This window comes from Salvelinus namaycush, chromosome 34 (genome assembly GCF_016432855.1).
Source record: "Salvelinus namaycush isolate Seneca chromosome 34, SaNama_1.0, whole genome shotgun sequence".
Lineage (NCBI taxonomy): Eukaryota > Metazoa > Chordata > Actinopteri > Salmoniformes > Salmonidae > Salvelinus > Salvelinus namaycush.
The window spans coordinates 32,566,064-32,592,061 of record NC_052340.1 but is presented as its reverse complement, the minus strand read 5'-3'; the positions used below and the strand labels follow the sequence as shown (position 1 = coordinate 32,592,061).

The 25,998-nt window shown below is 43.3% G+C and overlaps 1 protein-coding gene across 1 annotated transcript in view; it reads right to left on the bottom strand.

Annotated features, from left to right (window-relative positions):
* LOC120028485 (roundabout homolog 1-like) overlaps positions 1-25,998 on the bottom strand; it is a 335,749-nt gene that overhangs the window by 21,235 nt on the left and 288,516 nt on the right. The window contains exons 17-20 of the mRNA XM_038973689.1: positions 24,423-24,626; positions 18,523-18,549; positions 11,588-11,630; positions 4,883-5,037 (exon numbers count right to left, since the gene is read on the bottom strand). Of these exons, the coding sequence (XP_038829617.1) occupies positions 4,883-5,037; positions 11,588-11,630; positions 18,523-18,549; positions 24,423-24,626 (429 nt within the window). The remainder of the gene's footprint in view (positions 1-4,882; positions 5,038-11,587; positions 11,631-18,522; positions 18,550-24,422; positions 24,627-25,998) is intronic.

Below are 25,998 nucleotides of genomic sequence, written 5' to 3'. Positions count from 1 at the left end.
AGTGCTTTTAGCATATTACCTCTTCTCAAACAAACTCACACGATGTTTGGGAAAGGTATAACACAGCACGGAATGAAAAGTCGGATTAGGTTTTCTCTTGTTGACTGTCATGGATAACTTTAGAAGTTGGGTATGTATTTGATGGGTACAGTGTTTCTTTGTCCTTGAGTAGGATGCTTAACCCAGCGGTAGCACAGCACTTAGTACAACACTACATCTGCTACAATAAGAGAGTGTGTAAGGCTGTTTGGGGAGACGGTTAAAGCCAACAATGTAAATGAATCAATGAGTGGGTAGGCAATACTACACTACTGTAGTATGTGCCACGTGTTCAAACAACTGTCCTGTATACCCACATCTCTTTTACTTTAGTTCAATTTCTAAGTCTACTGTATGTCAAAGGGAGGTTCAGGGCTGGGGTCGGGTCCAAGGCTTGTAGTTAAGTCATACCTATGTGTGTGTAACCTCAAATCCCTTGTCCCCACCCTGCACCAAGAGCCATACCTCTCCCCTCTCTGACAGCTGTTGGTCCTTTATCTCTGTACAGTGTGAAAACGTTGCTCTTTTGATTGTGTGTGTGTGCGTGTGTGTGTGTGTGTGCGTGTGTGTGCCTATCGGACTTCAGAGCCAAACTCACTCTGTATTGTTTATAGAAAGTACTGCTGACTGAGAGGCCACCTGGGTGTGTACCATAACTCCCTCTCTGTCTCATCACTGTCCATCATCTCTTCTGCTCTCTTTACTTTTCTCCCCACTCCCTCGCTCTTTCTCTCTTTCTTTATCTCTGTGTATGCTACTTATCCTCCCCCATCGTTCTTTTTCCTCCTCCATTCCCTTTCTTTCTCTGCACTCTTCCAGGTACCCCCCCCCCCTCTCTCTCTACCCATCTCTCCATCTCTCCATCCAGTGCTGGCTGCAGTCTGCAGTCCTGCCCTGACCTCAACCATTGCTCCACATTTCTTAAATAACTGAGCACTTAGTGGGAATGACATTATTGGCTATAACAACAGTATGGAAATTAGCAGAGCAATTCGATTTGCAGCAGAGTAAACCAATAAGGACCTTCCAGCGCACTCCTTTTATTTCCTGCCTAAAACAACCCTGCTTTAACCTGAAATAAATCAAACACACACACTACTCCTACGCCACACATCCCAGGTTTTACTTCTAGAGACCTCTCAAGGAGAGAGGTATAGAGAGACTCCAGGGAGCTAACCCAGATATGGGATTTCACTTCTTTCTGTTTTCCACCAAATAGAGCAGCTTGTTTTTATGATTCTTATCTATGCTTTGTTTTGAGAGCAGGTGCGTGAGTCATGCACCCTGGAAATCTGAGGAGGCACAAAGTCTGTGAGAATGGCTAGGTGGTGGTCCTGAGGGGGCTAGGCCCCATGACCCTGAAATATGTTATTTTTCTGCATATCTAAGCATACCTCTGTCTGTATCCTCCAGGTAGTTCTTTAAAAAAATATATATTATTAAATATGCTTCTCTTTATCTCTGCTAGAATCTGTGTAAAATATTTTTCAATATATTTAGTTATTGCTTGCTATTCTGAAGTCTGCCAACCTTGTTATGAGATTGGGAACCTATCTGGGCTAGCTAAAGCCAACTTTTAACAAAAGTGGCTAGTAGTATTACAAAGAAACAACTAACACAAAACAAATTAATAATAATATATACAGTACCAGTCAAAAGTTTGGGCACACCTACTCGTTCAAGGGTTTTTATTTATTTGTAATATGTTCTACATTGTAGAATAATAGTGAAGACATCCACACTATGAAATAACAAACATGGAATCATGTAGTAACCAAAAAATATAGTCGATTTTTCAAAGTAGCCACCCTTTGCCTTGATGACAGCTTAGCACACTCTTGACATTCTCTCAACCAGCTTCACCTGGAGTGCTTTTCCAACAGTCTTGAAGGAGTTCCCACATACGCTGAGCACTTGTTGGCTGCTTTTCCTTCACTCAGCAGTCCAACTCATCCCAAACCATCTCAATTGGGTTGAGGTTGGGTGATTGTGGAGGCCAGGTCATCTGATGCAGCACTCCATCGCTCTCCTTCTTGGTCAAATAGCAATTACACAGCCTGGAGGTGTGCTGATTATAGTCCCACTAAGTGCAAACCAGATTGGATGACGTATCGCCACAGAATGCTGTGGCAGCCATGCTGGTTAAGTGTGCCTTGAATTCTAAATAAATCACAGACAGTGTCACCAGCAAAGCACCCCCAAACCATCACACCTTTTCCTCCATGCTGAGATCATCTATTCACCTACTCTGCGTATCACAAAGACACGACGGTTGGAACCAAAAATCTCAAATTTCGAATCCAGACCAAAGGACAAATTTCCACTGGTCTAATGTCCATTGCTTGTGTTTCTTGGCCCAGGCAAGTCTCTTCTTCTTATTGGTGTCCTTTAGTAGTGGATTCCTTGCAGCAATTCGATCATGAAGGCCTGATTCACGCAGTCTCCTCTGAACAGTTGATGTTGAGATGTGTCTGTTACTTGAACTCAGTGAAGCATTTATTTGGGCTGCAATTTCTGAGGTTGGTAACTCTAATGAACTTTATCCTCTGCAGCAGAGGTAACTCTGGGTCTTCCTTTCCTGTGGCGGTCCTCATGAGTGCCAGTTTCATCATAGCGCTCAATGGTTTTTGCGACTGTACTTGAAGAAACTTTAAAAGTTCTTGAAGTTTTCCGGATTAACTGACTTTCTTAAAGTAATGATGGACTGTTGTTTCTCTTTGCTTATTTGAGCTGTTCTTGCCATAATATGGACTTGGTCTTTTACCAAATAGGGCTATCTTCTGTATACCAGCCGTACCTTGTCACAACACAACTGATTGGCTCAAACACATGTAGAAAGAAATAAATTGCACAAATTAACTTTTAACAAGACACACCTGTTAACTTCTTATGGCTGCAAGGGGCAGTATTGAGTAGCCAGTTAAATCGTGCCCATTTCAAACGGCCTCGTACTCAATTCTTGCTCGTACAATATGCATATTATTATTACTATTGGATAGAAAACACTCTCTAGTTTCTAAAACCGTTTGAATTATTTCTCTGAGTGAAACAGAACTCATTCTGCAGCACATTTCCTGACCAGGAAGTGGAATGTCAGAAATCGATGCTCTGTTCAACTTCCTGCCTATACATGGGCATGATACGTAAGAGTCTACGTACACTTCATACACCTTCCCCTGGTTGTCAAGAGGCGGTGAGAGAAGAAATTTCGTGTTTATCTTGGTCTGAGGTGGAATTAAAGCTCTTTGTATGACGTGACCGTCCATTTCCTGTTTCTGGAGCGCGCGAAAGGGGACATGGATTTGCCTTCTGTTTAGCTGTCGTTATGGACGACTAACATCTCCGGTTTAGATTTTATTTGATACATGTGACCATATCATCGTAAAGTATGTTTTTTCAATATAGTTTAATCAGATTATTGAAATTTTTTCGGGAGTTTTGCCGTGTTCCGTTCTCTGACTTTGTTGACGTTGGAGAGATCCGTGCCACTTGGCAAGTGCCCATGCTAAATCAAGAGGGAAATGTGCCGTTCCAGATCCAAACAACGACTGTTCTGGACAAAGGACACCTTGTCCAACATTCTGACGGAAGATCACCAAAAGTAAGAAACATTTTATGATGCTATTTCTAATATCTGTCGTGCATGTGAACTGGTCGTCGGCGCCCAAGTGTTTCTGGCTATTGTGGCTACGCTAATATAACGCTATATTGTGTTTTCGCTGTAAAACACTTGATAAATCGGAAATATTGTCTGGAATCACAAGATGCCTGTCTTTCAATTGCTGTACACTATGTATTTTTCAGAAATGTTTTATGATGAGTAATTAGGTATTTGACGTTGGTGTCTGTAAATATTATGGCTGCTTTCGGTGCAATTTCTGATTGTAGCTGAAATGTAAACTATGATTTATACCTGAAATATGCAAATTTTTCGAACAAAACATATGCTATACAATAAATATGTTATCAGACTGTCATCTGATGAAGTTGTTTCTTGGTTAGTGGCTATTTATATCTTTATTTGGTCGAATTTGTGATAGCTACTGATGGAGTAAAAACTGATGGAGTAAGAAAAGTGGTGTCTTTTGCTAACGTGGTTAGCTAATAGATTTACATATTGTGTCTTCCCTGTAAAACATTTTAAAAATCGGACATGTTGGCTGGATTCACAAGATGTGTACCTTTCATATGCTGTATTGGACTTGTTAATGTGTGAAAGTTAAATATTTTAAAAAAAAAATCTTTTGAATTTCGCGCCCTGCACTTGAGCTGGATGTTGTCATAAGTGTACCGGTGTCGGGCTGCACCCCAAACAGGTTAAATGAAATGCATTCCAGGTGACTACCTTATGAAGCTGGTTGAGAGAATGCCAATAGTGTGCAAAGCTGTCATCAAGGCATAGGGTGGCTACTTCGAAGAGTTTCAAATATAAAATATATTTTGATTTGTTTAACACTTTTTTGGTTATTGCATGAGTTTTGATGTCTTCACTGTTATTCTACAATGTAGAAAATAGTAAAAAATAAAGAAAAACCCTCGGATGAGTATGTGTGTTCAAACTTATGACTTGTACTGCATATATATGTGTGTTATTATTATTACTATAAAAACATTTTAACAGGACAAATCTGAGGGGGCACGTGCCCTGTGCCCCCTATGGGCATGATGCCCCTGTGCCCCCTATGGGCATGATGCCCCTGTGCCCCCTATGGGCATGATGCCCCTGTGCACCCTATGGGCATGATGCCCCTGTGCCCCCTATGGGCATGATGCCTCAGAGTTATTTTGTTGTTTTAGTACAGTTTATGTTTGGATGAGTTGTTCCAGTGCGTAGCGTACTCACCTGGGCGGCTGTATGTAGCCAGGTTGCTGTCACTGTTACCCTGTCCTGCGGTGCAGCAGTTCATGCTACAGTCGTTGTGATTGGAGCAGGAGTTGGGCCAGGTATCAGCCAACCAGGGCTGGGTAGCAGACTCCCCAATGTTCAGCAAACCTGGCCTGGAAGGATGGGGCACAAAACAGTCAACACTGACTAACAGTGGAACATGCTGCCCCACTGTAACACAGGTTTTAGGCAGATCAATGGGGATTCAGTCAATACTAAATTATTATTTTGAAATTGTCACACTTCCCTATGGCTAGGACCTAGGCTGTTGTTTTAAAGAAAATATCACTCCCTCTCCTTCCCTCTCTCTCTCTCTCTCACCTTTCTCTCCCTGCTCCATTGGCCTTGGATGCGTATTAGAGGAAAGCTCAGCTAAATACATTATGTGCGCTTGACTTGTCCATGGCCAATGACACTGTTTCACTGAGCCCTCGTGAGCATTAGCGATCCGCTCGGATTAGAAAGCCAGATAGAATTCACTCCCGGCATGCACCACAAACGCTCCGCCAGTAGATTCCATGGTGTCACAGAACATCTTTGTCATCCTTTAAAGTGTAGTATAAATACACAACTACAGTCAAGGACTGAAAGTACTGAACAGAACTGAGATCAAAGGAGGTCATGGACATCTCAACTTTCCCACTACGTGCTTCAGAAGAGGAGTACAGTAGGATATCCATCTCCTGTCCTGGTTTCTATCTCCTTTACACCGTCTGAACAGACTACCATCTCTCTGCTGTCTGAACAGACTACCAGCTCTCTGCTGTCTGAATAGACTACCAGCTCTCTGCTGTCTGAACAGACTACCGGCTCTCTGCTGTCTGAACAGACTACCGGCTCTCTGCTGTCTGAACAGACTACCGGCTCTCTGCTGTCTGAACAGACTACCAGCTCTCTGCTGTCTGAACAGACTACCATCTCTCTGCTGTCTGAACAGACTACCAGCTCTCTGCTGTCTGAACAGACTACCATCTCTCTGCTGTCTGAACAGACTACCAGCTCTCTGCTGTCTGAATAGACTACCAGCTCTCTGCTGTCTGAACAGACTACCGGCTCTCTGCTGTCTGAACAGACTACCGGCTCTCTGCTGTCTGTACAGACTACCAGCTCTCTGCTGTCTGAACAGACTACCAGCTCTCTGCTGTCTGAACAGACTACCGGCTCTCTGCTGTCTGAACAGACTACCATCTCTCTGCTGTCTGAACAGACTACCAGCTCTCTGCTGTCTGAATAGACTACCAGCTCTCTGCTGTCTGAATAGACTACCAGCTCTCTGCTGTCTGTACAGACTACCAGGTCTCTGCTGTCTGAACAGACTACCAGCTCTCTGCTGTCTGAACAGACTACCAGCTCTCTGCTGTCTGTACAGACTACCAGCTCTCTGCTGTCTGAACAGACTACCAGCTCTCTGCTGTCTGAACAGACTACCGGCTCTCTGCTGTCTGAACAGACTACCAGCTCTCTGCTGTCTGTACAGACTACCAGCTCTCTGCTGTCTCTACAGACTACCAGCTCTCTACTGTCTGGACAGACTACCAGCTCTCTGCTCGTTAGGGCTGTCCTCGACTAAAATAAATCTTTGTTGACCGAAAGTTGTCTCTTCTTTCGACCAATCGATTGCTTAACATTTTTAAATGTGTCATTTTCCATATATAGACACACCCTATGTGTTTTAATAAAATTAACTATATGCATTGAGCTTGTCTGATGCTTTAAGCTTACGGTTTGATGCCTCAAGAGGGCACCAGAGATGTAGATAACCAGAAGAAAAAAAACTTAACCTGACCCAACTATTCTCCTCCAACTCCTGCTGGCTTTCACAGATTCTGCCAAATCAAATCAAGTCCAATTTTATTGGTCACATACACATGGTTAGCAAACGTTATTGCGAGTGTAGCAAAATGCTTGTGTTTCTAGTTCTGACAGTGCAGTAATATCTGACAAGTAATCTAACAATTCCACAACAACTCCCTAATACACACAAATCTAAAGGGATGGAATAAGAATATGTACATATAAATATATGGATGAGCGATGTCCGAGCGGTATAGGCAAGATGCAATAGATGGTATAAAAATACAGTATATACATATGAGATGAGTAATGGAAGATATGTAAACATTATTAAAGTGGCATTTTTAAAGTGACTGGTAATCTATTTATTAAAATAGCCAAGGATTTTAAGTCTGTTTGTAGGCAGCAGCCTCTCTGTGTTAGTGACGGCTGTTTCACAGTCTGATGGCCTTGAAATATAAGCAATTTTTCAGTCTCTCCATTTCTACCGATCTGCGTGCCAGGTATGGTCTTCGCATGCTAATTTTCATGAAACAGTTTAATTTAATTTAGAATAACGTCTTCATATCTCAAAATTACTGTAATGTGGTTAATAAATATTATATCTAAATGTAAATGAAAATGACACGAACCTAAAAAGTATCTTCTATTGCCAACTATATAAAATCAGTGCAGCCTGCACTGCAGGTAGAAAATATCCAGATAAAAAGAAATACCCTATGAATCATATTGGCTACACATGGCCTGTCTGCAACGAACTTGAAACATTATATCAACTTTGGGTCCAGCCTGAAGATTGTGCAAGCGAACTTGCAACATTGTATAAAATATTCTGGGCCCTCAGAGTTTCCCTGTCAGTGAGCTTGGGACAGATTAGTGTTGGTGCATTAAGCCAATCAGAAATACTATCAGATCCCCAAATGAGCACATTAATATGCCTTTTTTTGCACACAGGCCTGGTAACCTATAGGCCTACTTATATGTATAATCAGGCCTGGTAACCTATAGGCCTACTTCTATGTATAATCAGGCCTGGTAACCTGTAGGCCTACTTCTATGTATAATCAGGCCTGGTAACCTATAGGCCTACTTCTATGTATAATCAGGCCTGGTAACCTATAGGCCTACTTCTATGTATAATCAGGCCTGGTAACCTATAGGCCTACTTCTATGTATAATCAGGCCTGGTAACCTATAGGCCTACTTCTATGTATAATCAGCCTGGTAACCTATCGGCCTACTTCTATATATAATCAGGCTGGTAACCTATAGGCCTACTTCTATATATAATCAGCCTGGTAACCTATAGGCCTACTTCTATATATAATCAGGCTGGTAACCTATAGGCCTACTTCTATATATAATCAGGCTGGTAACCTATAGGCCTACTTCTACACGTGCATGACCGTACTCAACATTGACAGGAGTTCTCCAAACAAAAGACAATGACTAAATTGACAGAACTTGGATACGGAAATAAATAAACCACAACTTTTTTCTCACAAGTGTAGCATAGGTTGTGCACTCTGCAAACAATGTGTCCACTCAGACAATGAGAACAGGAAGACTGGAATAATAATATTGAACGCATTAAAAGAAACAACCGTAATCAAAGTAACAAACAATGTAAATTAGAAATTAGAGAAATTAACAGTAAATGTACTACTGGGGATGTATGTAATGGAGAGTTGATAGACACTTACAATTAATGCAAACAATTCACACAATGAAGTTATGAAAACAATGAATGTGCACAAATTGGCGGGAGAGAGCACATTCTGGAGAGAGAAGTGCATTGTGCATCTGGGCACATGGTCAATCCCACGTCTGCATTGGTGATGCAGCATTTATGGTGATATGGCCTCAGCAGAAGTCAGGGCATTCATACTTCACACGCTTCGCGGAGCAGTGCAGTGCTGTTGTCAAGGAAGTGAGTTTGTGTTTATACAGGATGTAACGCCACCACCTACAGTCAACCTATCTTTTCAATGCGGAGCTATACAGAGCCCTCCGCATTGTTACACAACTTTGGAGGCGCATGGCGACACGGTACAGAGCTGGATTTGGCCTCTGCATGCCTCTGGAGGCTCCACAATTGTGTCACACCCTCCATAAGGAGCCTTTGACCACATTTTCAGATCAAGCATAAATTATTCTAGGCCTCCACAATGGATTAGTTCACTGAGATGGGCACAAATATATATACACTACCGGTCAAAAGGATTTTTCTTTATTTTTACTATTTTCTATGTTGTAGAATAATAGTGAAGAAATCAAAACTATGAAATAACACATATGGAATCATGTAATAACCAAAAAAGTGTTAAACGAATCAACATATATTTTATATTTGAGATTCTTCAAAGTAGCCACCCTTTGCCTTGATGACAGCTTTGCACACTCTTAGCATTCTCTCAACCAGCTTCATGAGGTAGTCATATGGAATGCATTTCAAATAACAGGTGTGCCGTCATGGTCACATTCCTGCAGATAAACACTACTAAAAGACACCAATAATAAGAAGAGACTTGCTTGGGCCAAGAAACACAAGCAATGGACATTAGACCAGTGGAAATCTGTCCTTTGGTCTGGAGTCCAAATTGGAGATTTTTGGTTCCAACCGCTGTGTCTTTGTGAGACCCGGTGTGGGTGAACGGATGATTTCCGCATGTGTATACCCCACCGTGAAGCATGGAGGAGGAGGTGTTATGGTGCTTTGCTGGTGACACTGTCAATGATTTATTTAGAATTCAGGCACACTTAACCAGCATGTTTACCACAGCATTCTGCAGTGATACACCATCCCATCTGGTTTGGGCTTAGTGGGACTATAATTTGTTTTTCAACAGGACAATGACCCAGCACACCTCCAGGCTGTGTACGGGCTATTTTACCAAGAAGGAGAGTGATGGAATGCTGCATCAGATGACCTGGCCTCCACAATCCCCCAACCTCAAACAAATTGAGATGGTTTGGGATGAGTCAGACCGCAGAGTGAATGAAAAGCAGCCAACAAGTGTTCAGCATACGTGGGAACTCCTTCAAGACTGTTGGAAAAGAATTCCAGGTGAAGCTGGTGTAGAGAATGCCAAGATTGTGCAAAGCTGTCATCAAGGCAAAGGGTGGCTACTTTGAAGAATCTCAAATATAAAATATATTGTGATGTGTTTAACACTTTTTTGGTTACTTCATGGTTCCATATGTGTTATTTCATAGTTTTGATGTCTTCACTATTATTCTACATGTAGAATATAGTAAAAATAACAAAACCTTTGAATGAGTAGGTGTTCTAAAACTTTTGACTGGAAGTGTAAATATATATATATATGTTACTGCTCAACTAAAACAATCTCGGTAGACCAACAGCCTAACGATCAAACAATCAAACAATCGACCAGTCAACATTTTACATTTGAAGCAGCCAGACTAAATAGCCTTATAATTCTCATCAAATGGGGTGATTTATTAGAGCCCAAAGGCTATACTAGCACAACATCCCAAAAGCCTTTAACTGTTATTTCTCTCCCATCACTACCACTGGAACAATCCAACCTGTCAGACATTCGCATTGTACTGAGTTTTTTTCCCCGTTTCTTATTCAGCTGACTTAGTCTCCGCTTACAGTCTCCACATTCATTTTGAGTAGTGAACACATTTGTCTTGGAGAGACAAATACAATCTGGAAATGGCTCCTCAATCACGTGAGTGGTCCAGTGGAGATATGTAGAGAATGGACATTGTCTTTGAGCAGAGCTCCCATGTTCAGGCTGTAGACCTGACTCAATCACAGAGCAGGGTAATAACATGATTGTATAGATAGACACATAACGACTATGGAACAATAGGCAACCATAGAGAAACCTTTAGCACAAAGAGGGAACAATACCAAAACACTGCTTTAATTCAAACAAGTCTATAGATACACTGCCAACAACGTGGGTTCTAGATGATTGAGGAGACTATAACATCAGTGAATGTATGAGTGTCTCGGTACGCGTGACTAGTAGGTAGTCTGGAAAACAACACATAGGCTACTGGTCACTGTCACACCCTCTCCTGTATCATTCCTCCCATCTATTTACATAGGGCCCTCCATTCTAAAGAGTAGGGTGTGTGCAAACTCAACTATCGCCATCTCTGTGTATGTTATAGATGATGCTATGGCACAGCCTTGTGGCCAGACATGGTGCTCTTCTCTGTGGGATGAGGAGAATAGGGGTTTGGGCAGATGAGATAATCATTTGTTCCTGCTGGTATCAAAGTACTTTCTGCACCTCCTTCCCGTCTCCTCCGCTCCCATCCCATCTTCTCCTCTCCCTCCCCTCTTCTCCGCTCTGCTCTCCTCCCTTCTTTTCTACCCCCTCCCTCTCCTCTCCCCTCTGGTCTTCTCCCTCCCCTCTTTTCTCTCTCTCTCTCTCTCTCTCTCTCTCTCTCTCTCTCTCTCTCTCTCTCTCTCTCTCTCTCTCTCTCTCTCTCTCTCACTCTCTCTCTCTCTCTCTCTCTCTCTCTCTCTCTCTCTCTCTCTCTCTCTCTCTTCCTCCCCTCCCATTTCCTCTCCTTCCTATTTCCTTCTTCCTCTCCCTCCCCTCTCCTCTACTCCCTTCTCCTCCCCTCACTTCCCCTCTCCACCTCTGCTGTAAGCTTTATGAAGTAAAAGCCCTCCCCCTAGTGTCCTTCAGAGGAAGGTACACCTTCCCTCACATTCTACCATGTACGGTACCCACTCCTCACCAAATGTCCATCTGTCTCTTGGAATATGATACTGTGATCCATATATTATGTTATTTTATTTGATGTTTCATATTCGTACAGAAGAGACAAATATACATGTAGACAACACCCCCTCTCATAGTAGACATGTATTCTTACCTTCCAGCACTGCTGACAGCCTCTCCCCCTCTCTGGTACGCCACTGAGAACAGAGAGACAGAGAAAAGGTACAGACATGAACACCATAATCACAATCGTCATCAGAGTAACAGGCTTATCAAAACACAATAACATGGACTGTGGAGTGTGTTTGGCTCTCCTGTAAGCCTGTGTTTGTATGTGTGTGGTGTGTGACCTTTTTGATAGTGTGCGTGTATGTTTACACATGTATGTGTGTGTGTACTACACCCTGTGTGTAGATCGGTGGAGACTGAGTCACTGTGTGTGTGTGTGTGTGTGTGTGTGTGTGTGTGTGTGTGTGTGTGTGTGTGTGTGTGTGTGTGTGTGTGTGTGTGTGTGTGTGTGTGTGTGTGTGTGTGTGTGTGTGTGTGTGTGTGTGAGAGGCTTAGGGGGCTGCACAGTGCTTTGGTCTCCTGCCATGGCTGGCGTGTCTTTGAAGCGCAGCGCGGTGGAAGTTGGACTCTTTCAAGGAGCTTTAAGCGGCCGGTGTGAAGGAGAGATAAACTCAAACTTTAATTACAATCTCTTCTCTGAGGAAGGGGTGGGAGGGTTTTTGGGCTGGCTGGCTGGCTGAGTACAGTAGTACAGTACTTTGGCTTTCTATCTCTGGGACCTCAGGACATACAGTACATGGCTCACTAAGATTAATTTGTGAATTTATACTCCCATCAAAACATGACAGATGGAGTTTTTTAAAACTCTGAATATCTTTGGTCATGGTTTTGCAAAGACTCATAACTTCAATGGTGAGGAAATACAACGCTTTTATACTGAGAGATGCTTTGCAATGTTAGGCGTGCAGTTCTGGTCGAACCTTTCTCTCGTTCCTCAGATCCGGGGAGGAAAGCTGATGATAACCAATGCCAGAAAAAGCGACGCTGGGAAGTATGTGTGTGTTGGGACCAATATGGTGGGAGAGAGGGAGAGTGAGATCGCTGAGCTCACTGTGCTCGGTAAGTAACCTTCCTCACAGTCTCTCTCTCTCTCTCTCTCTCGCAGTGCATGCTGGGAGTTTTTTGGAGTTTGAGTGTTTGGTGTGGAGAGCTCTGTCCTAACTTTTTTCTGGATTCTGTCTTGGTCTTTAAAAAAAAAAAAAAAATCTATGGTGGAGGGTTAATGCACTATTTGTTTAAGCGGTATCCACAGATTTTTTCAAAATTAGGGTGGAAGAGGACAGAGTTAGTTGCCTGGAGTTTGGAAGGTGTGGTGTGCGCGATGGCTTCTCAGCCTAGCGCGGAGGAGACGCTGTCGATACGGGATGGATTCAGGTATGTTCCTGAGAACGGAGTTAAAGTGGAGGAGGTTCTGCTCGCGGTCGGTGAACAGGTTGGAGCTGAATTTATACATTCTGCTTCTAGAATGAACAAAGCTTACATTGTGTTCATGAAAAGACATTGGGTTGGTAGGCTAATTGCTAGTGGAATGTTTGTAAGGGTTGTGTTGGTGCCAATTTCGCCTCAATCTACCTCTTTGACAAGGGTGGTAGTTGCAAATTTGCCTCCGTTTCTTACGGATGATCAAATCAGGAAAGAGCTGAGTCGTTTTGGTAAGTTTGCTAGCGGTTTCCGTGTTCTGTCAGCAGGTTTTCAGGCAGATGCCGTTAAGCACGTTGTTTCATTCCGGAGGCAAGTGTTCATGTTAGTGAATAACAATGAGCAACAACTAAATGTGCATTTTAAAGTGAGGCATGGTGTCCTCTCACCCAGGAAACGGTTTAGGTTGAAGAAGTGGGTCACAACAGTGAGTAAGGGTCAACCCTCAGACGCTGTTTAGATGAATAGTTTCTTTCTGGCACTGTGGCATTTTGAGCTTTGCTATTGGTCTCTTTCTCTGCTGGCTTTTCTCCCACTTTTTATGGAGACTCTTTGGGTAGGCTCACTCAATATAAATGGTGTCAGAGATGTGGGAAAGAGGAGTCTGTTGGGTGAATATGTAAAACAAAAAAAAAGTACAGGTTTTGTTTCTGCAGGAGACACATAGTGATGTGGTGAATGAAGTCGATTGGGGGCTCTGGTGGAAAGGGGCAAGTGTGTTGAGCCATGGGACAAATTCTAGTGCTGGGGTGGCATTACAGACAGACCCTTTTTGTACCGGGTCTGTCTGTAAAAATGTGCTCCTCAAAGGAGGTGTGTAGGCTGCTTGTTGTAAAAGCAGAAATTAACTTCACTAGGGTAGGGGGCAGCAATTGGAATTTTGGATGAAAAGCGTGCCCAAATTAAACTGCCTGCTACTCAGGCCCAGAATATAGGATTTGCATATAATTAGTAGATTTGGATAGAAAACACTCTAAAGTTTCCTAAACTGTTAAAATAATGTATGTGAGTATAACAAAACTGATATGGCAGGCAAAAACCCGAGGAAAATCTAACCAGGAAGTACTCTTATTTTGAAAGGCTGTTTTTCCATTGAAAGCCTATCCACCATACAAAGACTTAGGACCCAGTGCATGAGCTCTGTGGCTTCCTCTACATGTGGCCAGTCTTTAGGCATTGTTTCAGGCGTTTACTCTGAAAAATTAGGGAGATACAGCACTTTCAATCAGTGGCCAGTGGAAATTTCCATTCATCAGCCATGCGCCTGATCGGGAACGCGCCTTTCTTGTTTCTCCTTTCCTATTGACGAAGCTTTTGTCCGGTTTAAATATTATTGATTATTTATGACAAAAACAACCGGAGGATTGATTTTAAACATCGTTTGGCATGTTTTTACTAACTTTTATTGTACTTTAAAACTTTTAGTCAAAAAACGCGCAAACAAAAAGGAGGTATTTGGTCATAAAGAGGGACATTATCGAATAAAACAAACATTTATTGTCTAACATGGAGACCTGGGAGTGCCACCAGATGAATATCATCAAAGGTAAGTGATTAATTTTCATGCTATTTCTGATTTTTGTGACACTCAACTTGGCTGGAAAATGGCTGTATGGGTTTCTGTGGCTAGGTGCTGACCTAACATAATCGCAAAGTGTGCTTTCTCCGTAAAGCCTTTTTGAAATCTGACACAGCGGTTGCATTAAGGAGAAGTTTATCTTTTTACTTTATCTTTTTGTTTATGATGAGTATTTCTGTAATTTGATGTGGCTCTCTGCACTTTCATCGGATGTTTGTTTGAGACAATGCATTTCTGACCATAACGCGCCAATGTAAACTGAGATTTTTGGATATAAATATGAACTTTATAGAACAAAACATACATGTATTGTGTAACATAAAGTCCTATGAGTGCCATCTGATGAAGATCATCAAAGGTTAGTGATTAATTTTATCTCTATTTCTGCTTTTTGTGACTCCTCTCTTTGGTTGGAAAAATGTCTGTATGGTTTTCTGTGACAAGGTGCTGACCTAACATAATCGCATGGTGTGCTTTCGCAGTAAAGCCTTTTTGAAATCAGACACTGTGGTTGGATTTACAAGAAGTTTATCTTTAAAATTGTGGATAATACTTGTATGTTTGAGGAATTTTAATTATGGGATTTCTGTTTTGAATTTGGCGCCCTGCAATTCCACTGGCTGTTGTCGAGCTGGGACGCTAGCGTCCCACTTGTACCAGAGAGGTTAACAACATGGGTTTTGTCTTTATAAATGTGTATGCACCTAACACAGGTAGAGAGAGGGGTTCTATCTATCTTAGACAGGAACTCTCACAGGTAGCGCCTGAGGAGACGCTGGTGGTCGGCGAGGACTGGAACTGTACAATGGATTTTACGAAAGACAGAAATGGGGAAGAGCCTCATTCAGGGTCAGTGGGAGTGTTAAGGGACATCATTAATCAGTTCAGCCTGGTGGATGTTTGGAGAACTAAACATCCCAACACAAGACAGTATACATTTTTACGTGTCCAGGAATCAGAGCAATAGGCTGTTGTTCGGTACCATTCTCTCGGTGGGGTTTTCAGATCCTCACATAACCATGGCTCGGCTGTCAATTTCACCAGGGCCTCGGCAGGCATCCTATTGGAAGTTTAATGTAAAGCTCTTACAAGATAACACTTTGTGCTCAGGTTTCCAGACATTTTGGGAAAGGTGGGGGCAGTGAAGAGAGGAGTATGAGTCTCTGAGTCAATGGTGGGATGTGGGGAAAGTCCAAATTCGGCTTTTCTGTCAACAGTATACAGCTCTCTCATCCTCAGAGGCTAGGAGAGTATTGGGGGAACTCGAGCGTAGTATCAGTGAGGTGGAGGTAGAGATGGTGGGGCAAGGCAATGTAGGCCTCCAGGCTAATTTAGCTGAATTACGTAGGGACCTAGGCAGCTTTTTCCAGGTTAAAGCAAAGGGAGCACTTGTAAGAGCTAGGTTCTCCATACTCAAGGAGATGGAAGCTCCCAGGTCCTTCTTCTTTGGTTTGGAAAGACAGAGCGGTGAAGCCAACTTGTTCTTAATCAGGAACATGTTGAACTTGTCGAGAGGTTCTAATGTGCACTTTGGACTGGTCACTTTAGATCAAGAGAAGGCTTTTATTAGAGTGGACCATGAGTATCTGTTTAATGTGATGTCTGGTTTTGGGTTTTGGGAAAGGTTTTTGACTTTGTGAAGATGTTGTATGCTGGGGCGTCATGTATGGTCAAGTTGGGAGGGGGGCTCAGTAGTCCAGTCTCGGTGAGGCGGTGCATTAGACAAGGATGCCCTCTATCGGGGCAGTTATATACCTCCTTCCATCAGCAAGGGCATTGAAGATGAAACGTGGCTGGGTCTTTCAGCATAACAATGATCCCAAACACACCACCCGGGCAACGAAGGAGTGGCTTCGTAAGAAGCATTTCAAGGTCCTGGAGTGGCCTAGCCAGTCTCCAGATCTCAACCCCATAGAAAATCTTTGGAGGGAGTTGAAAGTCCGTGTTGCCCAGCAACAGCCCCAAAATATCACTGCTCTAGAGGAGATCTGCATGGAGGAATGGGCCAAAATACCAGCAACAGTGTGTGAAAACCTTGTGAAGACTTACAGAAAACGTTTGACCTCTGTCATTGCCAACAAAGGGTATATAACAAAGTATTGAGATAAACTTTTGTTATTGACCAAATACTTATTTTCCACCATAATTTGCAAATAAATTCATAAAAAATCCTACAATGTGATTTTCTGGAATTCTTTTTCTCATTTTGTCTGTCATAGTTGAAGTGTACCTATGATGAAAATTGCAGGCCTCTCTCATCTTTTTAAGTGGGAGAACTTGCACAATTGGAGGCTGACTAAATACTTTTTTGCCCCACTGTATGGTGTGTTGGGGGGCTGTCTGTACAGCTGGGGAAAATGTTTTGGAAATACGTTTGTAGAAGTGGTGAGGTTTTTTGGTTATTGTGATGTGTGGGGTGTTTTTGTATCGTGTGGTACAGGGAAAGGTGAGTATGGTACATGTATGCAGTACAGGATATATTTCAGTGTTTTATTTTAAGGGGGAGGTGAGGTTTTAATGAAATTAGAATGTTTCATTAAAGAAAGACAAAAAGTCAAAAGTCTCTCACTCTCTCTCTCGCTCTCCCCCTCTCCTGTTGAGAGAGAGAAAGTCTACATTTGGCATCTGTATATAGGGCATTCAGAGCATTCAGGAATTCCACAACGAAAACCATGTAGTGCCTCTCAAATCAGCATCTAGTGGAAGATTAGCACTGACAACATCCTGCCTTTACCTTCAGCGTCATGGCAGCTTCTAGGATTGTAAACCTCAACAAGCAGAAACTCTAACCTCAAGCATTAAGGAACTGGCCCAAAACTAACCAGCTGACTGAATAGGTTTCACCTGAAAGAGTTCCAGCAGTTCAGAACAGAGGACTGAAACACTCAAACTATTAGACGTGATCCTAGGGCCCAAAGCTGACGAGGAGGAGAAAAACAACTCGCACAGTTTAGATACAGCCTCTGCTCTGCACAGATGGGATTAGTCACCATAACCACAAGCCTCACATAACTCCCCTCTCTCTCTTCTTCTCTCTCTTCTTTTCTCTATTCTTCTCTCTCTCACTCTCTTTTGCTCTCTCTCTGATTTACAAGGATGAGCACAGGTGTTGTGACACAAGAGCCAACTACACACACATCTCGGCAGGAGAGAGGGGGGAGAGAGGGAGAGATAGACAGAGAGAGAGAGGGAATGAGAGAGTGAGAAGAGAGATAGAAAGAGAGAGAGAGCGAGAGAGACTAGAGAAAGAGAGAGATAAACACACAGAAAGAGAGAGAGAGAGAGAGAGAGAGAGAGAGAGAGAGAGAGAGAGAGAGAGAGAGAGAGAGAGAGAGAGAGAGAGAGAGAGAGAGAAGAGACAGATAGACAGAAAGAGAGAGAGAGAGAGAGAGAGAGAGTGAGAAGAGAGATAGAAAGAGAGAGAGAGCGAGAGAGACTAGAGAAAGAGAGAGAGAGAGAGAGAGAGAGAGAGAGAGAGAGAGAGAGAGAAACAGAAAGAGAGAGAGAAACACAGAAAGAGAGAGAGAGTGCTCTGTTATGTCCGTGTCAGTCCAGTTCACATCTACCCTCAGTCGCTCCTTTCTCCCTGTCCACAGCTCTGTCTAATCGGTCCATGTGACTGGAGATGTGTCATCATCCTAAATGCCATCAGAGGCAGAGAGGCGGGCAGCAGCAGCCCTTTGATCAAGTCCCCGCCAGTTTTAACAGTTTCTTAGTAGCATGGATGGCACGGCTCGCTCCTCTTTAAGTGCTTACCTCTGAACGCACTGCCTGCACCAGTTGGTAAAACATCTCTGTTATAGTTCTTTAAACCTCACACCACACTGCTCCCTTTCTTGTGGCTTAGTATTTTTAACTAAAGAGTGTGTCTTCCGACTGACTGAGCAGAATGACTGCTCGAGCTGTTCAGGCCATCCCTGTGTGACTCAGTGAGTGCAGTCTTGCATTGAAAGGCGGACTGTTATGAGATTTCATAGAGAAGGTGCTATGAAATGAAGCGAAGAGTTATCAGGAGTGCTTACCTGTAGGAGTGAAGGTAAAGGATGGCACTGTAGGTTGAAGCAGAGGCCCAAGAAAGAGGAAAGAGAGAGAAAAACCCAATTAATATAACATAAAATAGCAACATGTATATTCCTCTTGAATCCAATGAGATACACACAACAGGGTTCTCTTCATTGTGTTTGTAACATCAAAACTAACGCAAAGGAGACAAACCTTAACTTTGCTGGAGTATTGAAACACATCATCCTGAGATGTTTTGAAACATTACATGGTGTGTTGTAACACGTGTTGTGCAACACCTTGCCAGGGACTGAGAGCACTACCGGAAAAGGTTGAAAACACTATTTTGGTGATTCAAGTCCTGTTTAGTGCAGAATTAGTTACCTTCTCTTTTGGTGTTTATTTCCCCTCTCTAAAGCTTCTAACACCACTACGATGTTTCAAATCCTGACTAGTACAGAATTAGATCTGAGTATTTGAATGTATATATGTATCTGATCATTGGCCAGTTTAACCCATTTTGGCAGGCATCGTTGAGCACGGTGCTCCATCCATCAGCAGTAACTGGCAGCAAATATTAAACATGAAACATTTGTGGGAATGGGTTTTCTCATCATTGAACGTAATTTTGCCCAACGGTTTTGATATCCGTTCATCATGATCCATTACACCTCATATCACAACAAGCTGCTTAATACTTATATAGAAGTGTACCTTTCTTTCTTCAAACAAGAAAGGAGGAGATTGCAAGGAGATTAAAACCCGACTTCAAATTAGTTCAATCACTCAATTTTCTCTATCTTTGTTTATCCTCTTATAAAATGTATTAGGTTGGATAATTATTATTATTTATATATTTTAAACATTTCATTCATTTTTATTAAGTACGTGTTAGTTGTTGTTTTTGTTGTTGTCAATTTCAATTCACCCCAGAATAATTGAATATCCCTTTGAGCATGGTGAAGTTATTAATTATACTTTTGATGGTGTATCAACACACCAGTCACTACAAAGTTAAAGGCATCCTTCCTAACTCAGTTGCCGGAGAGGAAGGAAACCGCTCAGGGATTTCACCACGAGGCCAATGGTGACTTTAAAACAATTACAGAGTTGAATGGCTGTGATAGGAGCAAAATGAGGATGGGGCAACAACATTTTAGTTACCACCCTAAGCAAGGCAGTGTTCCCAACCTTGGGTTAAATGTGGAAGACACATTTCAGTTGAATGCATTCAGTTGTACAACTGACTAGGTATCCCTTTTTCCCTTTCCCTTTCCACAATACTAACCTGATTGACAGAGTGAAAAGAAGGAAGCCTCTATAGAAAAATATTCCAAAACTGGCATCTTGTTAGCAACAAGGCACTATAGTAATACTGCAAAAAAAAATGAAAAAACAATTCACTTTTTTGTCCTGAATACAAAGTGTTACATTTGGGGCAAATCCAACACAACACATTACTGAGTACCACTCTCCACATATGTTTAAGCATAGTGGTCGCTGCATCATGTTATGGGTATGCTTGTAATCGTGGAGGACTGGGGAGTTGTTCAGGATAAAAAATAAATGAATTGGAGATAAGCACAGGCAAAATCCTAGAGGAAATTCTGGTTCAATCTGCTTTCCACCAGACACTGTGAGGTGAATTCACCTTTCAGTGGACAAAAACCTTGTCACGCCCTGACCATAGTTTGAGTTGTATGTTTCTATGTTTTGTTTGGTCAGGGTGTGATATGAGTGGGCATTCTATGTTGTATGTCTAGTTTGTCTGTTTCTATATGTTTGGCCTGATATGGTTCTCAATCAGAGGCAGGTGTTAGTCGTTGTCTCTGATTGGGAGCCATATTTAGGTAGCCTGTTTTGTCTTTGTGGGTTGTGGGTGATTGTTCCTGTTCCTGTGTTTGTGTTCACGTTACGGGACTGTTTCGTCTTCGTTCATTTTGTCGGTTTATTGTTTTTGTTCGTTGTTAAGTATTCTATTAAAATGGATAATCATCACGCTGCATTTTGGTCCTCCTCTCTTTCGCCCGACGAAGAACGTTACAAACCTAAAACATAAGGCCAAATCTACACTGGAGTTTCTTACCAAGAAGACAGTGAATGTTCCTGAGTGACCGAGTTACAGTTTTGCCTTAAATCTACTGGTTGTCTAGCAATGATCAACAATCAATTTGACAGAGCTTGAATAATTGTTAAAAGAATAATGGGCAAATATTGCACAATCCTTGTGTGTAAAGCTCTTAGAAACTTACCCAGAAAGACTCACAGCTGTAATCACTGCCAAAGGTGCCTCTACAAAGTATTGAGTCAGGGGTGTGAATACTTACTTTTGTAATTAGATATTTCTGCATTTTATTTTCAACAAATTTGCTAAAATGTCTAAAAACATTTTTTCACTTTGTCATTATGGGGTTTTGTGTGTAGATGGGTGAGAAATGTTTTTATCAATTTTGAATTCAGGCTGTAACATAACAAGATGTGGAATATGTATGAAGGGGCATGACTACTTTCTGAAGGCACAGTAACTATCACTGATGTACAGCTGTCCTCACCTCTTCATCTCCGTTTATTTATGTTAACACAACCTTTCAAATGTCCCTTTAATGCCACAATTATTTCCTCTTGTTTGGATTCCTGCTCTTTTCCCCTTGAAGCTCAGAGTAGCCAAATAGATTGGTCCATTTGGAATGTTTTATCTGTTTGCGTTTCGGCTTTGAAGAGGAGAGAGATTGACACTTGGCATGCGAGGTGCTCGTATTAACATGATTGAGATCAATCAAATAACCACAGTGACAAGAGACCATCACAGACAGCTTATTCACTGGCTGGATGAGACATCTTGGCGGTGGTACTAATGTCACACAGACCCACGCACACACCCAAGAACAGGCGCATGCGCTCGCGCACGCACACACACGCGCTTCATGTGGTTGCAATTATACTCTTCTTCTCTTCTCAAAACATTCTTGGTTACCAGTTCCAACAAAGACTCTTGTGGTTTTAAAGAGCAAAAAGAGGGGGTTGAGAGAGAGAGAGAAAGACATATTTGCCTGCTGTGCCCACATGAGCTCAGAGAGTTACAGAGTTAATGTGAGGAAACACTGATGCACTGCTCGGCGCCTCTGGAAGAAAAGGAAGGGCTCCTTAAAGGTGTGTGGAGCCAACCTCAGCCTCTATAGCAGACTCTCTCTCTCTACCAACCTCAGCCTCTACAGCAGCCTCTCTCTCTACCAACCTCAGCCTCTACAGCAGCCTCTCTCTTTCTCTACCAAACTCAGCCTCTACAGCAGCCTCTCTCTCTACCAACCTCAGCCTCTACAGTATCCTCTCTCTACCAACCTCAGCCTCTACAGCAGCCTCTCTCTCTACCAACCTCAGCCTCTACAGCAGCCTCTCTCTCTACCAACCTCAGCCTCTACAGCAGCCTCTCTCTTTACCAACCTCAGCTTCTACAGCAGCCTCTCTCTTTCTCTACCAACCTCAGCCTCTACAGTAGCCCCTCTCTCTCTACCAACCTCAACCTCTACAGCAGCCTCTCTCTTTCTCTACCAACCTCAGCCTCTACAGCAGCCTCTCTCTTTCTCTACCAACCTCAGCCTCTACAGTAGCCTCTCTCTCTACCAACCTCAGCCTCTACAGCAGTCTCTCACTCTACCAACCTCAGCCTCTACAGTAGCCCCTCTCTCTCTCCAACCTCAGCCTCTACAGTAGCCCCTCTCTCTCTCCCAACCTCAGCCTCTACAGTAGCCCCTCTCTCTCTCCCAACCTCAGCCTCTACAGTAGCCCCTCTCTCTCTCTCCCAACCTCAGCCTCTACAGTAGCCCCCCTCTCTCTCCCAACCTCAGCCTCTACAGTAGCCCCTCTCTCTCTCTCCCAATCTCAGCCTCTACAGTAGCCCTCTCTTTCTCCAGGCACAGCAGTATACTGTACTCACAAAGTCTTCAGAGGTCCTACTGTGTGGCTACAAGTTCTGCTCTGACTGCCCTTTGATTTCAGTGACTTTACACCTGAGTCCCCGGCAGCAGATAGTCTACAGTAACATAAACTAATGAAAATGCTATTGTTTTAATTATATTCTAATTCTAACCACCAAAATATTATTTTTGCGAAAGCATATATTGAATATATGTATTACACTGTTAGAACGTTGCAGTCAAAATGACTGCTCATTGGCTCAAACTGAGGTCCCATGAGGCCAGGCTGTTCTAGTATTAAAAGCCTTGTATGTGGGCATAACATGTGGGCACTGATTTATTTTTAACATACCACACAATCCTTTCCCATGAAGATGACCAACCCTGGGACCTTGTCATCTGTCTCACCATAGCAACACAGACCAGAACTTAATCACACTACTGTAGCACACAATGCAGTCAGCATCCAACATATACACAGAGACCTTATTCCTTATGCAAATCAAGGCCTCTGCTGTAAGTTATGTAAGTCTGTAGAGATACCAAACTCCAGTATGTTCACTATAAACCCATATTAATGTTCAACCATGATAGAGCTCCGAGGTATAAACCACCAAGGCCAGAAACAAAGGTTTTCCAAAGCAAGGACAGGGTTTCTAGATTAATCCAGGTTTCCATGACTCTCAATATATCAGTATCAGTATGACAGAGGTCGATTCAGACTTAAACCAGTATATTGTCCGTGTCTCTAGGTTGAATGGTGTACCTCAACTGACCCTGGCAGGCAGCAGTGTACCTGAGCCCAGCAGAAGGAGGTCGGTTTGGGGAGGGTATGGGGAAGGCGGACAGGCAGCAGCTGCATCGCCTGCAACCAGCCACATATTAAACCAGGCAGCAGAGAAATGAGAGCCTGACAACACTCCTTAATATCCTTAAACTATTGTGGGCAGAGGTTTGGCATGTACTGAACCCTGTCACATGGGAACAGGTAAACCCACTGCAGGTGAGGTAAGCAGTGTCCTCTCCTGTAGAGCACAGAGCATCTGATACTGAGTACTAAACCCGTGGATAGAGAATGAAAAACACAGTGGTATGGTAAAGAATCTCTTGCAACAGTATGACACAATGTTTCAAACTCTAACAGTCATTTGCATCAAAGGCTTTCACTGAAAACTATTATAAAAGTATACTTCAAGCTTAACATTTTTTAGTTTCTCCTTGATTTATGCTCGTCGTAGCAAGTTGTTCTCACTTTCCAGACACATTCCGATGGGAACTGCTAACAGAAACTGGTGGGACCGGAAGATGCACTTCAAAAGAAGAACTACACACACAAAAACACTCTGGCAGGATCAGAGAGAGAGAAATATAAAACAGAATAGAAAGACATTATGCAGGAGACAGATCCATTTTTCAGCTGCAGATGTTCAAGGGCTTTTAACTTTCTCAAAGTACTAGGGACTATTTTCAGATGGTAGACCTCACCTCAACTCAAATGGCACAGTATGATGCAAGACTTTCATATGAGAGGAGGGATTCCTGAGGGGATGGAGGGGACTGGGGGATTGCTGGGAGGATGGAGGGGACGGAGGGGATGAGGGATTGCGGGCGGGACGGAGCGATTACTGGGGAGATGGAGGGGACGGAGGGGATGGATGGATTGCTGGGAGGGACGGAGCGATTGCTGGGGGGACGGAGGGATTGCTGGGGAGACGGAGGGGAAGGAGGGGATGGATGGATTGTTGAGGAGACGGAGGGATTGCTGGGGAGACGGATGGGATGGAGGGCTGCAATTGAGAGCTCAGATGAGAGTCCCTACATGGATGGAGTAGTAGTAGGAATCACACAATGCCCCTTAATCACTGATACAAGACCAGCTATTCTATTCTTCATCCTATTAACTATTCAATTTGGTGTTTGTTAACCTGATCCTAGATCAGTGCTTGAGGACACTTTGAGCAAGTGAATCCAGTGTGCTGCCATTAGGTGAGGCATGTTGTACTGACCCTTGCGGATGCCTGCGTAGTTCGTGCTGAGGCCACTCCTCTTCTTACGCTGTCGGTAGAGCCAGATACTGAACACCATGAGGATGATCCAACAGGCCGCTCCTATCCCCGCTATGAAGGCTGGCTGCTTCACCACCTCACTGATCTGCTGGGACAGGGTGTTCTCTGGCTCCAACACACCCTCCGTCATACGCCCCAATGAGTCTACCGGGGGAGAGAGGAGAGGGGGAGAGAGGATGGAATTTGAGAAGGGTGAAATAGAGGTGGAGGATGAGGAGGTGAGAGGAGAGAGGTGAGAGGAGAGAGGTGAGAGGTGAGAGGAGAGAGGAGAGAAGAGTGGAGTGGAGAGGAGAGGAGAGGAAAGGGGAGGAGAGGGGAGAGGAGAGAGAGAGGAGAGGGGTAGAGAGGATGGGATGGGGGTGAAAAAGGGGTGGAGGGTGAGGAGGTGAGAGGAGAGAGGGCAGGAATAGGAAATGGTAAGAGAAAAAAGAGGGGGCGAGAAGGGTGAGGAGAGGGGTACAGGGTGAGGAGAGGGGTACAGGGTGAGGAGATGAGAGGAAAGGGGTGAGAAGGTGAGGTAGTGATGGAAGAGGAAAGAGAGAGTGATGGAATGGGGAGAAAAAGGCAGAGAGGGGACAGTAAGAGATGGTGAAGATGCAAAGAATGGATTAAGAGGAATGAAGGGAGACGGTCAGGAATGACAGAGGGCGAGAGCAGGTCAAGTGTCAGAGGCGGAAAGTGCACAGGAAAGAACAAGGGAGGATAAAGGAAGGGAGGAAATGGGAAGTAGTAAAGAAAGGGCATGTTATTCTTAACATAATCATATATTTTTTTTATTTAACCTTTATTTAACTAGGCAAGTCAGTTAAGAGCAAATTCTTATTTATAATGACGGCCTACCCCGGCCAAACCCTCACGACACTAGGCCAATTGTGCGCCGCCCTATGGGACTCCCGATCACAGCCGGTTGTGATACACCCTGGGATCAAACCAGGTTCTGTAGTGACACCTCTAGCACTGAGATGCAGTGCCTTCGACCGCTGCGAAACTTCAAAATGAGTGGAAAAGCCTGAAACGGGGAAAGATATGAAGGAGGGGGTAGAGAAACCTAAATGAAGTCAGCGAAGGGCATAAATATGAACGTTCTCTTTTCTTCGGACACACAAAATACTTCTTTTATCTCTGCAGATGAGTGTAAGGCTGGGCCTGGGCTGTGGAGCAGTAGTGATGGAGCGGTCTCACTCTATTATATAAGGCGTTCAGAACTGATCCCAGAACTGAGCCCAGAACTGAGCCCAGTCAACAATGGCAGATGAATAGACAAAAGGTCTCGACCCAGGAGATTTAAACATGATCTATTCGTATCAGAGTTGAACCAGGAAGCACACTACCTGAAATGTTCCACACACCCAGGAAGACTTAAAGAAGTATGATCACACACCTAGCAACATTCTATTAGTTATTATTACACCGAATGAGGTCACAGTAGTACTACTATAAACACAGTACTAGTCATTAACACACTATAGCACTTGAATGTGTAACTTGGGTATGTCTTTCTGTTAGCTGTTGCTAC